The sequence below is a fragment of the Nylanderia fulva genome, unplaced genomic scaffold, assembly GCF_048542155.1.
Source record: "Nylanderia fulva isolate GAGA-0341 unplaced genomic scaffold, ASM4854215v1 Scaffold242, whole genome shotgun sequence".
Taxonomy (NCBI): domain Eukaryota; kingdom Metazoa; phylum Arthropoda; class Insecta; order Hymenoptera; family Formicidae; genus Nylanderia; species Nylanderia fulva.
Genome location: NW_028190307.1, coordinates 92,753 through 108,077, shown reverse-complemented (window position 1 = coordinate 108,077; position 15,325 = coordinate 92,753). Strand labels below are relative to the sequence as shown.

General features: G+C 39.6%; 2 protein-coding genes across 3 annotated transcripts; one reads left to right on the top strand and one right to left on the bottom strand.

Annotated features, from left to right (window-relative positions):
* The first annotated feature begins 8,907 nt into the window (after positions 1 to 8,907).
* Positions 8,908 to 13,956, top strand: LOC114940631 (uncharacterized). Of its 2 annotated transcripts, none has more exons than XM_029315367.2 (4): positions 8,908 to 10,903; positions 10,977 to 11,173; positions 11,283 to 12,269; positions 12,331 to 13,956. In XM_029315367.2, the coding sequence occupies exons 3-4, from the start codon at positions 11,608 to 11,610 to the stop codon at positions 12,356 to 12,358; spliced, it is 690 nt and encodes a 229-aa protein (XP_029171200.1). In that variant the 5' UTR covers positions 8,908 to 10,903; positions 10,977 to 11,173; positions 11,283 to 11,607; the 3' UTR covers positions 12,359 to 13,956. The 2 variants fall into 2 exon arrangements, with proteins under 2 accessions (XP_029171200.1, XP_029171201.1); XM_029315368.2 differs by having other exon boundaries at positions 10,970 to 11,173.
* Positions 9,265 to 11,541, bottom strand: LOC114940623 (uncharacterized). The gene is made up of 2 exons (XM_085483320.1): positions 9,811 to 11,541; positions 9,265 to 9,723 (listed from the first exon to the last, which is right to left on the bottom strand). The coding sequence occupies exons 1-2, from the start codon at positions 11,539 to 11,541 to the stop codon at positions 9,265 to 9,267; spliced, it is 2,190 nt and encodes a 729-aa protein (XP_085339446.1).
* Positions 13,957 to 15,325: the final 1,369 nt, after the last annotated feature.

The following is a 15,325-nucleotide window of genomic DNA, read 5'->3' as shown; positions in this document are numbered from 1 at the left end:
CCCTTGCTTTCGCTTTCATCCGGGCCTTTCCTCGTCTTCCCAATTTTTAAAAGGTCCCCAAATTGGAAAAGGCCCCAAATATTTCAAAAAAAAAAATCATTAAGAGAAAAAGTTTCCCAAAAATTTTTTAGAAATTTAAAAAAAGATACTCCCACCCATGGGTACTCTTATAAATTTTACCCTATTTCTACATTTGATCCTCGTGTAAAGGTTTAAAATTTTCCACTAACCCAAAATTTTTTCTTGACGCTAAAACCCCTCATGCCCAAAAATTTTTTTTTTTTAGAAACAGCCCCCTTTTGCTTCGCCAAAAAAAATTTTTTGGCCTTTTAAATTTAACCCCCAAAGGGCATTTTAATCCTTCCCTGACCACAATTTTTTCCAAAAGTGACATTTTTTTCTTTTCCAAATTTTGATATCAAAAAAAAAAGTTTTATTAAAAAAAAATCAATTTTTCTTTGATTTTTACCCTTTTAATTTGACCCCAAATCAATTTTAAGAAACACCATCAAATGCGCACGTTAAAATTTAAAAACTTTTTTATTTTAAAAAGGAAATATGAGAAAAATTAAAAATGACACAATTAAAATTAATAAAATAAAAATTTTATGTTAAACGCAAGAAATTAAAATTTACATTCCCTTTTTTAAAAAAGGGAGGGTTTTGACATTTTTTGTAAATTTTTAAAAAAATGTTATTATATCTGAATTTTTTTAAAAAATTTGAAAAAAATTTGAAAGAACTTTTTAAGAAAAAAACCGCCAAACCCTTTTCGTTATGAAAGGATTGTCAAAAAAGAGTATTTTAAAGTTTATGACTTTTTTATAATAAATTGTCATCGATGGGTTTTTTTAAATTCCCGTGTCTTTTTGGGAGGTTTTTTGTATTATTTTAACTTTTTTTTATAAAAAACATCTCTGCGATTTTTTTTTTTTCTAAATGTTTTTCATTTTTAAAATAAAGGGGGGAATACCCCAATCAAAAATTTTGTTCCCAAATTTTGTCATGTTTGCTTATGACTGAATGCTTTGTTTAAAATTTAAATTTTAAAAAATTTTTAAAAAGTTCTTTTATACGAGTACGCAAATGTCCTTTTTTTTTGAAAAGATATATGAGGTCAAAATTTTTCAGTAATTTTATACACAACATTAGTTCATTGCGTTTTGGTAATCTATCTTAAACAAGATAGAAAAAAATTTTAAAAAACTCTATGACAAAAATTTTTAAAGGTCTATAAACTCTTTCATACTCAGTTTTCGACCTCCTCCATTAAAGACAAAAGCGGTTTCTTTCTTTCAAAGTTTTTTTAAATGCTTTAAAAAATTTCCCATACAAATTAAAATTGTTTTTAAATGACAACAGTGTAAAATAACTGCGCTTTTATTAAAAAAAAAAAATGTAAATTTTAAATTTTTGCGTTTAAAATCAAAATATTTTCTTTTTTAAAACTTAATTAATTGTATCATTCTAGTTTTTTCACTTTAAAAGGACCCCAAAAAAAAATGGTCGAAAATTGTGGAAAAAAAAAATAAAAATTTTCTTTGGGTAGTTTTTGGGGGCGAATTTAATATATCGTTTTCCCATTTTAAAAAATCACTGCATTTTAAGCATTTCAATTTGATTTTTTAAAAATTTTTTAAAAAAAGTCCCCCCCCACGAGATTTCGGGGGACTCAACTTTTTACAAACCCTGTAAAATGGGATAGGTTTTTTTTTAAAAAATAGTTTTAATATTAAAACAAAAAAACCGTTTGGGGAAGGGGGGCTTGTCCTTTTGTAAAACGTGAAAATGTTAACCCACCAACCCAAGGCCCGAGGTTTCAGCCATTTTGGGGCTGCAAATATTTTTTAAAAAAAAATATTAATTTAAAAAATTAAAAAAAAAAATAACAAAAAAACCGCGGCCCAAAATGGAAAAGTTCTACTTTTCAGGAAGTTTTGGCGAGGCCCCTCCCCCGATTTTCCAGTTGAAAACCCCCGATGTCGACAAAAAAACAAAAAAAGAAATAGTTACACTTTTTTAAAAAAAAAATTTGAATAAATTAAAACAAAGGAACTGTTTGGGAAAAGAAGCTTATCCTTTTTTCACAAAAACCCATTTCCAACGACACACCACCGAAGGCCCAGTTACAGCCAATTTAAAGTTTTTAAAAAATTCTTAAAAAAAGAATATTACATTTTTAAATTTGAAAAATTAATAAAAATGAACCTGCAAAAATGGAACGTTCTACTTTTAAAGGGGGAAAGTTTTAGGCCCGATTTCCCCCCCCCCCCCGATTTTTCGATTTTGAGCCCCTGTTTTCGATAAAAAAAAAATAAAAAGTTAATTTTTTGGCTTGGTTTTGTATTACCTCCCCCCAAAAGATGCCTGACGGGGGAAAGCCCCTTTTCCCTTTTAAGGGAAAACCCTCAGCAAATTTTATTAGTCGTCAAGCCTTCAATTTTCACATTTGTCGTCATAGTTTTTTTTTTATATATTTTTCGTTCAATGTTTCGCAGTTTGGGGGATTTTTCCCAAAAATTTTTTATGGTTTTTTAAATTTTTTTACGTTTTTTTTATAATAACTTATTTTTTACCTTTTTTTTACATCTCTCCACCTTTTTAAAAAAATTTTTCGTATTTTTTTAAAATACAATTGTCTGCTAAAAAATTTTCTAGGTTTTGTTTTAAATCTTTTTTAAAAGCATTTTTTTTAATTTTTTAAATTTGTATTATAAAGATTCTATTTTTTTTAAAGTCGAAGGGGGGGGGAAGGGGACCCTGGGAGAACCCCATCGGCCGCCCGGGAAATTTGAGATTTTTATATTCCCCAAAAATTCGAAAATACTGAATGGGAAACTTATTTAAAATTTTTGGGTATTTTAATCTAAGCTCAAATGCGTCCCCCAAAGAGTTATTTATTTAAAAAAAATTTAAAATAAAAATTTTTAATAAACTTGGGGAATGCGCAACTAGTAAAGGGGGGAAGGTTTGGGGGGGCCAGGATCCGTATTTTTTATTATAAATTTTTTAGGGGCAAAAATGCAAAATCCACTTTTTGGCGGGGCTAATTTATTATATCAAGAATATATTAAAAAAAAAAAACCCAAAATTTTTAAATTATTTTATGAAATTCTGGACGATAAAATTTTCCCCTAGATTTAAAAAAGGGCCAAGGGGGAAATTTTCCCTGGAAATAGGGCAAACTAAAATTGACAAGGAGAGACTATCATTTTGTCCTTGCCCCCTTTCATAAAGCCCCTTTTAGAACCCCTCCCCTGGAGAAAACCAAAAAACTAATGCTTTTTAACGAAAGCCCATTAGGGGAGATTCAGCAAAAACCGGTTTTTGTATTTTCATTTTTTCTCTGGATTGTTAAATTTTATGAAAAAAAAAAATTAAAAATACAAAATTCTTGGCCCAACATTATTTTTAATTATCGTTTCGTGTAAAGGGAATATTATTTCAAATTTCATCTTAACAAATAATCGAATGATTTTTTTAATTTTGCATATAAACTTATAAATCAATAATAAATAAAAGTGTTTAAAAATTATGAAAAAATTTTTTAAAATTTGCATAAATCTAAAGTTTAATAAAATATGTTTCAAATAAAAAAATATTTATGCAAAAAATTATTTTTATTTGTGGGAAAATTTTATTTATTAAAACCCAAACAACCCCAAGTCCCAAATTGGGGGCGTAAGGGTTCTTATAAAATGCTTTTTGATATCTATCATTTTAAAAGGGTGTCTTTAAAAATTTCTTAAGCATCTTATGCGTCAAATTTTTGACTTGGTGCTGTCCCGGGGAGATTAAATGCAAATTTTAAATGTTTAATTTTATCACCCACATAGATTGACAATAGGTTTTTTCGGGGATTTTTTTTGATTTTTAAAATTATATTGTATAAAACTTCTTTTTATTCTTTCTCTTGCTACCTTTTACTATTATAACGTAAAAACACGAGTAACGTAAAGATGGCTCAAGGGAATAATAATTTTTAAACACCCTTAAAAAAAACTTGAGTTCAAAAATTCAAAATCAATTTTTTTACAATATATTAAAAATAAAAAAAATTTTAGAAATAAGGCCGGAAAAAAACTTGAAAAATTTTTTTAAAAATTGAAAATATTTTAAACATTTTTTTCAATTACTACACTTTTTATATATATAAAAAATATATATATAAATGCAAAATAAGCCCTAAAAAAATTTATCAAGTAATAAAACCTTGGGATGGGTTGCAGTACATATGCAAAACCCCCAAAAAGGGTATGTTTGGGTTTTTATTAAAAATTTATTTTTTGTATTATTTTTCATTTATATAGTGTGTATTTTTTGGGTGTGTGGGGGTGTGTGTGTGTGGCCCCGGGGCGCGCGGGGGTTTTAGTAAAAATATTTTTTAATTATTTATAAAATTTTTATGCCCAAAATATTTTTTTAAACATTTTTTCCGGTTTTTCCCCAAAATATTATTTTAAAAAATTTTATTTGGGTTATTTTGAACCAATAATTTTTTAAATGGGTTGGGGTACATACTGAACATCCTTTGCAATTTTATCAATATTCTCAAAATAAGTTTTTTTATGTTATAAGTATTTATGGACAAATTAAAACAAAACCCTCAAAAAATAGAAAAAATCAAGAAAAACCCCAAAGCATATTCTCAATCTATGATTTCCCAAAACAAGCTAATAAAAATTATATTTTCTTTTTCCCTTTTCTCCCCGGAAAAAATAAAAACAATTTAAAATTTTCAAATTAACAAGTACCCTTTCTAACATTTTAGATAATTTACTTTCAATTTTGCTAGTTATTATTTATCATTAGAACCCCCTTTTAAAAAAAAATTTTAAAATATAATGCAATACAAATTAAAATAGGGATATGTTTTTTAATTTATTTTTTATTTTATTTTTTGACAAATTTTTAAAACCTCCGAATCATAATTGCGAAAAACTTAAAGCGAAAAGCTTTTAATCCCTGATTTTCAACTGGTTTTTTTTTGAAAAAGGAAAAATTTCCCCCTGGCGAAAAAGTTTAAAAAAAAATATTATACAAAATTTAATTTGGGGCCCTTTTGGGGTCAGACCAAAACTATAAACCCTGGTTTTTTTAATTGTCCCAATGATAAATAAATAACCGTAGCATTATTAATTTTAAAAGTAAAAAATTTGTATTTTTATTTTATAAAAATATTTATTATAAATAATATACCACATATGTTTAAAAAGCCTTATAAATTTTAAAAAAAAGGGGCTTATTAGTCTTGCCAAAGTTTTCTGCCCTTTTTGGGTACGGGGGCCGGAAAGGAAAAAAAGCATTTTTAAAGGGGGCCCTTTCGCCCATAAACCCGGGACGGGAGAGGAAAAAGGAGAAAAACGGATTACGGTCCTTGTCTCTCTTTCGTGCGTCCCCCGGAGCGATTCAGTGGTGTAAAGTAGTGTACAGCCAAAACCACTACAAAAAAAAGAGAATTTGGGTTTTTCGGGGTTTTTGGGAACACTTAAAAAACCCGGGAAATTTTGCGTGGGCACCGCACGAAGGGGCTCCAATATCAATTCGGGGTTTTCCTGGGTGTACCCGCCGACCCCTTAAAATTTAGTTTTCACCAATGACTAAAAATTCCCCTTTTTTTTGCTTAATTAAAAAAAAGCGTTTTTTCAGTAAGTGGTTTCTTAAAATTTGTAAACGTTCCACATTTTTATAGAATAATTAGTAAAATACAATAACAATTTTGCACAATTTTCTTTTCCGGGGACCTTTTTATTTTGGGGGGGTTTTAAAATTTTAAAAGGAGGGACGCATTTCGCGAAATCAGGGGAGATAACCCTACTGCCATCTGAACTTTTTTTACTCTTTCTTTATTTTTGCTCTCTTTTTTTATTAAAATTACTACAAGTAAAAAAAATTTAATTTTTAAAAAAAAAATTATGTTATTAAGATCAAGTTGTTTTAAAAATGTTAAGTAGATATATTAAGCAAATGTTTAAAATTAATATTTTTTTTTAAAGCGCAAAACACATTTTTTTTATGAAAAAAAGGGCTTTTATACTTTAAAATTAAGATTTATAAAAGTGAAACCTTTTGAAATTTCCTATTTTTCCCACTAATGCTTTTGATTAATTTTTTATGCGTGGGTTTAAAGTAAAAAAAATACACATACGAAAAATAATTTTTTGAAAAAATAGTAAAAAAATCTTGGGTAGCGGTTCAAAAAAATAAGTTTGCACTAAATGAAAAAAAAAATTAAACCCAAAATTTTTTTTAAAACAATTATTTTCAAATTTTTTACAAAAAAAATTTGCAAATTTTGAGAATTAAAAAAAAAAAATTTGCTATTGGACGTTTAAATTGCCATAAAAATTATTTTCTTCATTAAATAACTCGAAAAGAAAAAATAATATAGTGCCCTCTAAAACAGCTTTTTTTTCCCTTTAAAATATAATATACTTTATTGGAAATTTCCCATCACTTTTTAATAAAAATCCACACACTAAAAACCATTCCCCCGGGCAATCCGGAATGTAATCTGGTTTGGGATATCAAAATTTTACGGGAAAAGTGGAAAAATTTGTTTTTAAACATTTACTTGAACCGGTTCTTAATAAAATTTAAACATTTGGTAATTATCGTGAGCCAATTTAATTCAGAATGCTGTAGAAATTTAATCTGAGTAATTTTTTAAAGGCCCTAAATTGATCGATTGTGTATTCAGAGAATTCCACCTTGTTGCAAAAATTTTCAAAAAATTTTCGACAAAATTTTGTTTAAATTCTTCGTGTTCAAAAAAAGGAAAATTTAAAAATTTTTAATTTTTATCCCAAACGCATTACTATTAATTGTAATCCCCCAAAAATAAAAACATTAATATTTAATTTAACACGTAACCGGGGGCATTAATTATTGTAATATATTTGAAAGAGGAAAACATTTCTCTAAGAACTTTTTTTTTTCTCATACCATTTAAAAATTTTCCCTTTTCCAAAATCTCTACTTTTTCTTTTAAACCACTCGCACCTTCTCCAATTCAACCTTTCCCCCCTGGCGTTTTTTTCTGTGGGAGCTTTCCCCAAAACCTCTAGTCCTTTTCATTCCCCCGCATCTTTCCCTTCCCCTTTTTCCCATTTCCTTTACTTCCTGTCTCCAATTTCCTTCCTTTTTTTCCATTTTTCCTTCCCCTTTTCCTCGACCCCTGTTCCTCCTTTCCCTCTCTCCCCTTCCCCCCTTTTCCCCTTTTTTCCGGGCCCGGCCCTGTGGGGTGATGGCCCCTACTTGGTTCGAACCCGGGGACCTTAGGTTTTTTTTACGATTAAAAACCTACTGGTCTACCATTCCCCCCGTGTATAATTTAAATTAAATATTGTAATTATATAAATTTTATTTTTAAAGGGTGTTGGAGCAATTGAGGGGTTGCCATAAAATGTTACACCAAGTTCCCAAAAGGGGGGGATTTTTCAAAATAATATGAAAAATTCAATAATTTTGAAAGGGAAAATTTGTCAGAAATAATATATTTACAAAGTTATGTGGGTCATTTGGAAAGCTAATGTTTGAGAGATTAAAGAACTAAAATTTATATAAAAAAATTGAAGCAAAGTATTCTCAGTATTCTCATCAGGAAACCTTTATTAGGTGACAAAAAAATTTAAAAAAGAATGTTTTTACCTCTTTTTAAAAGTTTTTGGCAATTTTCACGTATGAACAACTTAAAAAAAAATTTTAAAGAAGATTAAAGTAAAAATTAAAAATATTTTTGGCTTTTTGAAAGACGGGGGCGAAGGCCAAAATATAATAGTGTTAAAATGGGAAAAAACTTCAAACTTGTGATTCTTTTGGGCTTTACAAAATTTTTTTGTTCATAAATGAGATTTTGGAATCTTAGTAATATTGTTTTATTGAAAAAATTGAAAACCAAGTTTTTATTAATAGAAAAATAGAGAGAAATGGAAAAAAAAATTGCAATTGATAAAGAAATACATAATGAGCAATTGTCAAAAAAGGTAAAAATTTAAGAAAGAAAAAAATGCAAAATGAAAAAAAATAAATTTTTTTTTACATTCAACTGTTATTATTTTTTATTATATCTTTGTTATGCCAAAAAGTAACTAGAAATTACTTTATTGCTTTAAAACATTGTAAAGAAATGCGTTTTTAAAAATTTAATTCTTTTTATTAATATTATTGTCTATATATTATATTTTCACGAACGCGCTGCGTGAGCAAAGGATCGCGCTGCACGAAAGGATGAGTCACCTTTTTGTAAAACAAGGACTTTAATAATATCACACACGTATTGACAAAATACTATAACAAACTTATTACAAAACTTTAATTATTTTACAGTGAAATCGGAATCAAAATCAAAGTGCGGAATAGCGGCGGTCGTCAACGAATTTTGCGGTGTATCTGATAAGCGGTTTGCGATATGTTTTCACGACGGAAAAGCGATAAAGCTCACAAGCGGGGTGTGAGCTCCTCTTTTATAATTTCCGGAGCGGAACCCACCTTCGTGTGAAGCGCCAATAATTTTGCGTCTTTTTAAAGTTGCGCGAGGTGACCTTGAGCGTATTACGCGTAATTGGCCGCTGTCAAAATTGACAGAACAACGGCTGTTAGAAAGCATGCGCGAGCTGGCGATCACGATGATTATTGGCGAAACGAGGCGCCCGTGAGAAGCCGCGCATGCTCAATAAAATATAATTATTCGGCGGAACGGTTGCGACACCGTTAATTGTTTATATTTCGAGCGTGTTTTTGTACGACAGGATAATTTGTGTCGCGATATGTTTTCCAAAAAAAAAAACATAAAAACGATATGCCTGTTGATTTGCAATCGGAAGCGAATATTCTAGAATATTCTATTTAAGATATAATATTTTATTACACATGTAGTTTTCTATTATGCGTTTCAAACATTCCCGCCCGCCTTGTCGCGCAGTGACAACATGTTTGTGGTATTTCGGTCGCGGAATCGCAAGTCGATAGTGATCGATGGTGGGGCAGGCGCGCCGGCGCGGCGAGATTCACGTGATGATCGCGTGTAATTTGAATCGATCAGCTGAGCCGCGGAAACACGTGGTGATCGCGTGGAATGTGATGATCAGCTGAGACAGTAACGAGTGTGTGTTTGATGTGAAATGACGAACGTGTAGTGCAGTGTGGTAATTATGGAACAATTGCAAGTGCGGTGGTGCATGATGAGAATGAGGTGTGACAAATGATACAGTGCATGATGTGATAAATCTCGTGAATGAGTGTCGAACGTTGATGAGTGATGTGTTACGTGCCGGCGGACGGCGTGTCCGCGTTATTCGTGTCCGGAATACGATCCGCGCCCGGGAGCATGACCAATTTAACGATCGGGCGTACGAATTCGGATGTGGCGGTGCGTACTGAGACCACGCGGACGACACCGTCGTCCCCGGGATGCAGTCTCGTGATCCTTGCAAGAGGCCATCGAGTCGGAGGGGTGAGCTCCGAGCGGATGATGCAAAGGTCCCCGACGTGAGGTGCGGCCTCGGCCTTGACCCATTTGGTGCGGGGGTTGAGCCCGTGCACGTACTCAGCCGACCACCGCTGCCAAAAATGGTCTCGCATCAGCTGCAGGTGATGCCAGCGTGACAGCGTGGATGATGATTGTCCGATCCGTGACGGCTCAGGTATAGCTAATAGAGGCGCGCCGATGATGAAGTGCCCTGGAGTGAGTGCTGAAGTGTCGTCTGGATCGTCTGACAGAGCCTGCAACGGACAAGAATTAAGACACGCCTCGATTTATGTGAGGAGTGTGCTAAGCTCCTCAAAAGTGAGCGTGGTGTCGCCGATTACTCGGCGGAGGTGAAATTTCGTGGATTTCACGGCAGCCTCCCAAAGACCACCGAAGTGAGGGGCCGCTGGCGGATTAAAATGCCAGCGGATCCCTTGAGTGTTGGCGGCGCGGGCGATGTGAAGGCCCTCGGAGGTCGACGCCTTGAAGAGCTCCCGCAGGGTGCGATCGGCGCCAACGAATGTTGTGCCGCAGTCGCTGTAGACGTCCGTACACAGTCCTCTGCGAGAGACGAAGCGGCGTAAGGCGGCGATGAAGGCCTCGGAGCTGTAATCCGAGACGACCTCGAGGTGGATGGCCTTCGACCAAAAGCAGACGAAGACCGCGATGTATCCTTTCTGTGAGCGGTGTCCGCGTCCTTTGCTGGTCCGGATGGAAATTGGTCCCGCGTAGTCCAGTCCAGTGCTCAAGAAAGGTCGAGTTGGCGTCACTCGGTCCCGAGGAAGGTGGCCCATTGGAGGCTGTGGCGTGGCAGCGCGCCAGCGAGTGCAAGTGACGCACCGATGCAGTTGCTGCTTGACGACGGTCCTTCCGCGTGGTACCCAGAATCGAAGGCGAAGCAGACCGAGTGTCATCTGGACGCCGCCGTGCAGAGAGCGACGATGGCAGGACTCGATCAGCAGTCGCGTCATCCAGGAGGCCGGCGGTATGATCACCGTGTGTTTCTCGTCGTAGGGCAGCAGTGCGTGTTTGAGACGTCCTCCAACGCGCAGTACACCTTGGTCGTCGATGAACGGATTCAGCTTGATCAGTGAACTGCGTGGTGGGCCGGAGCGTCCTGCGGTGGCAGCAGCTATCTCGTCCGGGAAGTGGAGCGCCTGTACTACTCGAAGCCACTGGAGTAGGGCGGCGTCCAGCTCGTCGGGGTGTAGTGGACAACCAGGTGTGACCTCCCGGCTCGCCACGTTGAGCCATCGACGACACCAAGCCGTAACGCGTAGCAGCCGATGAAGCGCAGAGAACCGAAGAAGGATGTCCGGTTCGACGACGACGGAGCCCTTGGTCATCAGGCTGGTGGTGCGCTGTTCAGGAAGGTCATCCTCTGCGATGTGGACCTCTGAGCTGGGCCATGCTGTCTCGTCCAGTGCCAACCAGGTAGGTCCAGTCCACCATAATGCGTGGTTGATTAATTCTCCAGGAGTAATTCCTCTCGATGCGCAGTCTGCAGGATTATTCTTCCCGGCTACGTGTCTCCATCGAGCGTCCGGGAGCTGTGTCTGGATATGAGCTACCCGGTTGGCAACGAAAGTTTTCCAGCGAGTGGCGTGTCCCTGGATCCAATGAAGCGTGACCTGGGAATCGGACCACAGATATACTGGAGTAGTTGCCAAGCCGAGAATGTCGCGGACATGCAGCGTGAGCGTGGTGAGTAGGCTAGCAGCGCACAACTCAAGTCGCGGCAACGAAACCTGCTTGACGGGTGCGACCTTGGATTTCGCCATGAGTAGATTAATTGACGGTTTTCCCCTTTCAGTGGTGCGGAGGTAGACTACTGCGGCGTATCCTCGTTCGGAAGCATCAGCAAAACCGTGGAGCTGCAACCTCGAGTGATCGTTGTCGGTGCTGAGCCAGCGATTCACGCGTATGTGCCTGAGCAGCGGCAACTGATCCAACAGCTGTTGCCAATGTCGAGCATCCTTGGCCGGCAGTGGAGCGTCCCAATCAAGTTGCTGAAGCCAGGTGCTTTGGATTAGGATCTTCGCCCGAATGACGACAGGCGCGAGCCAGCCCATCGGGTCGAATAGGCGTGCAGTTTCGGAGAGGACTCGTCGCTTCGTGAATTTGCTGACTGGCCGAGGATGTATTGCGAAGGCAAACCGGTCATCTTGAGGACGCCATCGCAGGCCCAATGTCGAATGGCTCTCTCCTTCCCAGGAATGTGGTCCTTGCTGCAGCCGATGCTCCTGTGGGACTCCTGTGAGGACCTCTGGATGGTTCGAGGCCCACTTCCTCAGTGGAAATCCGCCCGCCATGCAGAGGTTGCGCAGCTCCGTCTGGAGGTTGACGGCGTCGTCGAGGTTGTCCGCGCCGGTGACCACGTCGTCGACGTAGCAATCAAGCCGAAGTACTGTGGCACCTTGAGGAAACTGCGCTCCCTCGTCCGCACAAAGTTGTTGCAGAGTTCGGATGGCCAGGAACGGTGCACACGCCATGCCGTAGGTCACCGTCTGCAGCTCGTACTCTCCGATCTCGTCCGTCTTGTTGTGACGCCACAAGATTGTTTGGAGACGGCAGTCCTCAGGATGTACGAGGATTTGGCGGTACATCTTCTCGATGTCGGTGACGAAGACGTACCGGTGCCAACGCCATCGCAGCAACACGTCGGTGAGCGCTGGCAGAAGGTTTGCCCCAGTCAGCAGCTGCGAGTTGAGCGAAGTACCGGCCCGTGTGCGCTGAGAGCCGTTGAACACGACTCGGAGCTTTGTCGTCGTGCTCGATTCCTTCAGGACCCCGTGATGCGGTAAGTAGCATCTGAAATTCTCCGTTGTTGTTGAGGTATTTACTTTCTTCATGTGTTGCAGGTCCTCGTATTCCTGCATGAAGCCGTGATAGAGGTCGCCAAAACGAAGATCTCGGCTGCCCTTGGTCTCCATGGCTTTCAGTAGGTGCTCCGCTGGGCGGCGAGTATCCTGAAGAGTCGTCGGCGGCGATGAGAAGGGCAGCCTCACCATGTATCTCCCGGTGGGCGTGCGCGTGACGGTGCGCACGTAGAGTTCCTCGCACGTGGTCTCGTCGGGAGTGAGTGAAGCCCGAGTTATCGGCTCGCTCTCCTGCTCCCAAAAGCGTCGAACGAAGTCGGCGAGGTCATGATCGGCGGTGCACCGGAAGGTGCGGCGATGTCCCGTGACTGCTGCTGCGTCGTAGCCGCCAGAAAGGATCCATCCCAGGCTGGTTTGCTGAGCGATCGGCATCCTTGATTCACCCTTGCGGAGGCCTTCCTCGAGGATCAAGGAATAGACCTCGGCTCCCAGTAGCAGCTCAGCTGGGTCGTCGTCTAAGAAGCGAGGATCGGCCAGTTGGAGTCCGTTGAGATGAGGCCAGCTGCGTTCTTCCCGCGAAACCGAGCCTTGTTGCAGCGATATGCGGGGCAGCACAAAGGCCACCACGCTGAGTTTGGCGTTACGTGCAGCGTGACCTTGCCACGAGCGGATCCCGAGCGAGTCCCTCCGATGCCGAAAATGGAGAGGCCCGTTGAGACTCGAGGAAGGCGAAGACGTTGTGCCAAGGTCTCCGAAATGATCGACACCTTAGAACATTGGTCGATCAAAGCGCGTACGGCTTGTGGTGATCCGTACCGATCGGCGACGTTTATTCGTGCTGTTGCAAGAAGAACGGCCTTGCACTCTGGATTTTGCAGCGTAGCGGTCAGTGTGGTGGCGCGTGTGGCTTCAGTTGACGCTGACGATGTGGGTGCTCCGTGTAACATCGTGTGGTGTCGTGCGTCGCATGTCAGACAGTTCTTCTTTGACTGGCAGCGAGAGAGAAAATGGTTGCCTAAGCAATTGTAACAGAGCCTGTTACTCTCGACAAATGCCTTGCGGTCGTTGACAGTCTTGGCCTTGAAATCTCGGCAGGTCATCAAGGTGTGCTTCTCGCGACACAGTGCACAGTGCGGCGACTCGGTTCCTTGGTGCTTCGTGACGTGTGCCTTGGCTACCCGTGGAGCATCTCCGGGCGGTTTGCTGGCGCTCTTCGGTCGTGCGGCATTGAGCGTCAGGATCCGGCGGCTGATGAAGTCCACAAGTGCCTCGTTTTGTGCCGGCTCTGATGAGTCTGACGTGGACGACTCCCACTCAAGACGTGTGCGTGCATCAAACAGCTCGGTGACCAGGAAGTTGAAGAGGTCCATTCCGTGGGTGTTGATTGGACGTCCGATGCTCTCCTGGCCATTGACGGCGGCAGTAACGGCGTTGTGAATGCGTCTCAATTCTTCTGCGGTATCTCCCTTCATCTTCGGCACGGCGATGAACGTGGCGAAGTTGGAGCGGATCAATTCCTTTTTGTTGTTGTAGTGTTTGTCCAGAATCGCCCAAGCGCGATCGTAATTGTCGCTGGTGACAGGCAATGACCTTATTAACCTTTCAGCTTGCCCCGTCAGACATGAGCGCAGGTGGTGAAAGCGCTCGATGTTGGAGATCGCATTGCCACTCACGGCGGAGAGAAAGAGATCTCGGAACGACGGCCAATCGGCGTAGGCACCAGAAAATGGCGGCACTTTGATACGCGGCAGTGATGACCTTGACGTGGCGTCGGCAGAAGGAGGTACGTTTGCTGCACGAAAGTGTTCAGCGTAGCTGTCTAGTATGCTTCTTTGTGACACGTAGAGATTCTCCGTATCAGCATGCAACTCTGATTTAAAGTACTCGCTCTCACTGAACTTTTCCTTCAAGGCCGCACGGATAAGGTCATGCTGCGCCTCGAACTTTGTCCACAGCTGATCCAGAATTCTGGTGCGTGTGGAGATAGCACTGGCGGTGATATTGGAGCTGCCCAGCTTCTTCAAGTACTCCACAGAACGTGAGATGCGGACTTGAAGCTCACGCTGACAGTCAACCAGCGTGGGTACATCCATGATGACTGCACACGAAACTGCACTATTGTCACTCACGCGAGAAGTCACGCTCGCGAACTTGCGGTTGCCGGTGCGACGGATCCGGCTCGAAGGACCAGAAATATGTTCACGAACGCGCTGCGTGAGCAAAGGATCGCGCTGCACGAAAGGATGAGTCACCTTTTTGTAAAACAAGGACTTTAATAATATCACACACGTATTGACAAAATACTATAACAAACTTATTACAAAACTTTAATTATTTTACAGTGAAATCGGAATCAAAATCAAAGTGCGGAATAGCGGCGGTCGTCAACGAATTTTGCGGTGTATCTGATAAGCGGTTTGCGATATGTTTTCACGACGGAAAAGCGATAAAGCTCACAAGCGGGGTGTGAGCTCCTCTTTTATAATTTCCGGAGCGGAACCCACCTTCGTGTGAAGCGCCAATAATTTTGCGTCTTTTTAAAGTTGCGCAAGGTGACCTGAGCGTATTACGCGTAATTGGCCGCTGTCAAAATTGACAGAACAACGGCTGTTAGAAAGCATGCGCAAGCTGGCGATCACGATGATTATTGGCGAAACGAGGCGCCCGTGAGAAGCCGCGCATGCTCAATAAAATATAATTATTCGGCGGAACGGTTGCAACACCGTTAATTGTTTATATTTCGAGCGTGTTTTTGTACGACAGGATAATTTGTGTCGCGATATGTTTTCCAAAAAAAAAAACATAAAAACGATATGCCTGTTGATTTGCGATCGGAAGCGAATATTCTAGAATATTCTATTTAAGATATAATATTTTATTACACATGTAGTTTTCTATTATGCGTTTCAAACAGTACTCAAAAATTTAAACGATCTAATAATAAATTATCACGAAAAGTAACTGATATGTTATTCAAGGTGCCAGTTCAAAGTGAACATACGTAAAGTGTATATTATCTAAATTTAGTAATAATATA

What these genes read in the sequence shown, in the direction of transcription:
- LOC114940623 (XM_085483320.1), bottom strand. Translation starts at nt 11,541, where the DNA reads ATGGGCTGGCTCGCGCCTGTCGTCATTCGGGCGAAGATCCTAATCCAA. An exon ending in CGAAATTTCACCTCCGCCGA is followed by an intron (nt 9,724 to 9,810) that starts GTAATCGGCGAC and finishes TGTCCGTTGCAG; the next exon opens with GCTCTGTCAGACGATCCAGA.
- LOC114940631 (XM_029315367.2), top strand. Translation starts at nt 11,608, where the DNA reads ATGTATTGCGAAGGCAAACCGGTCATCTTGAGGACGCCATCGCAGGCC. An exon ending in CTTCAGGACCCCGTGATGCG is followed by an intron (nt 12,270 to 12,330) that starts GTAAGTAGCATC and finishes CATGTGTTGCAG; the next exon opens with GTCCTCGTATTCCTGCATGA.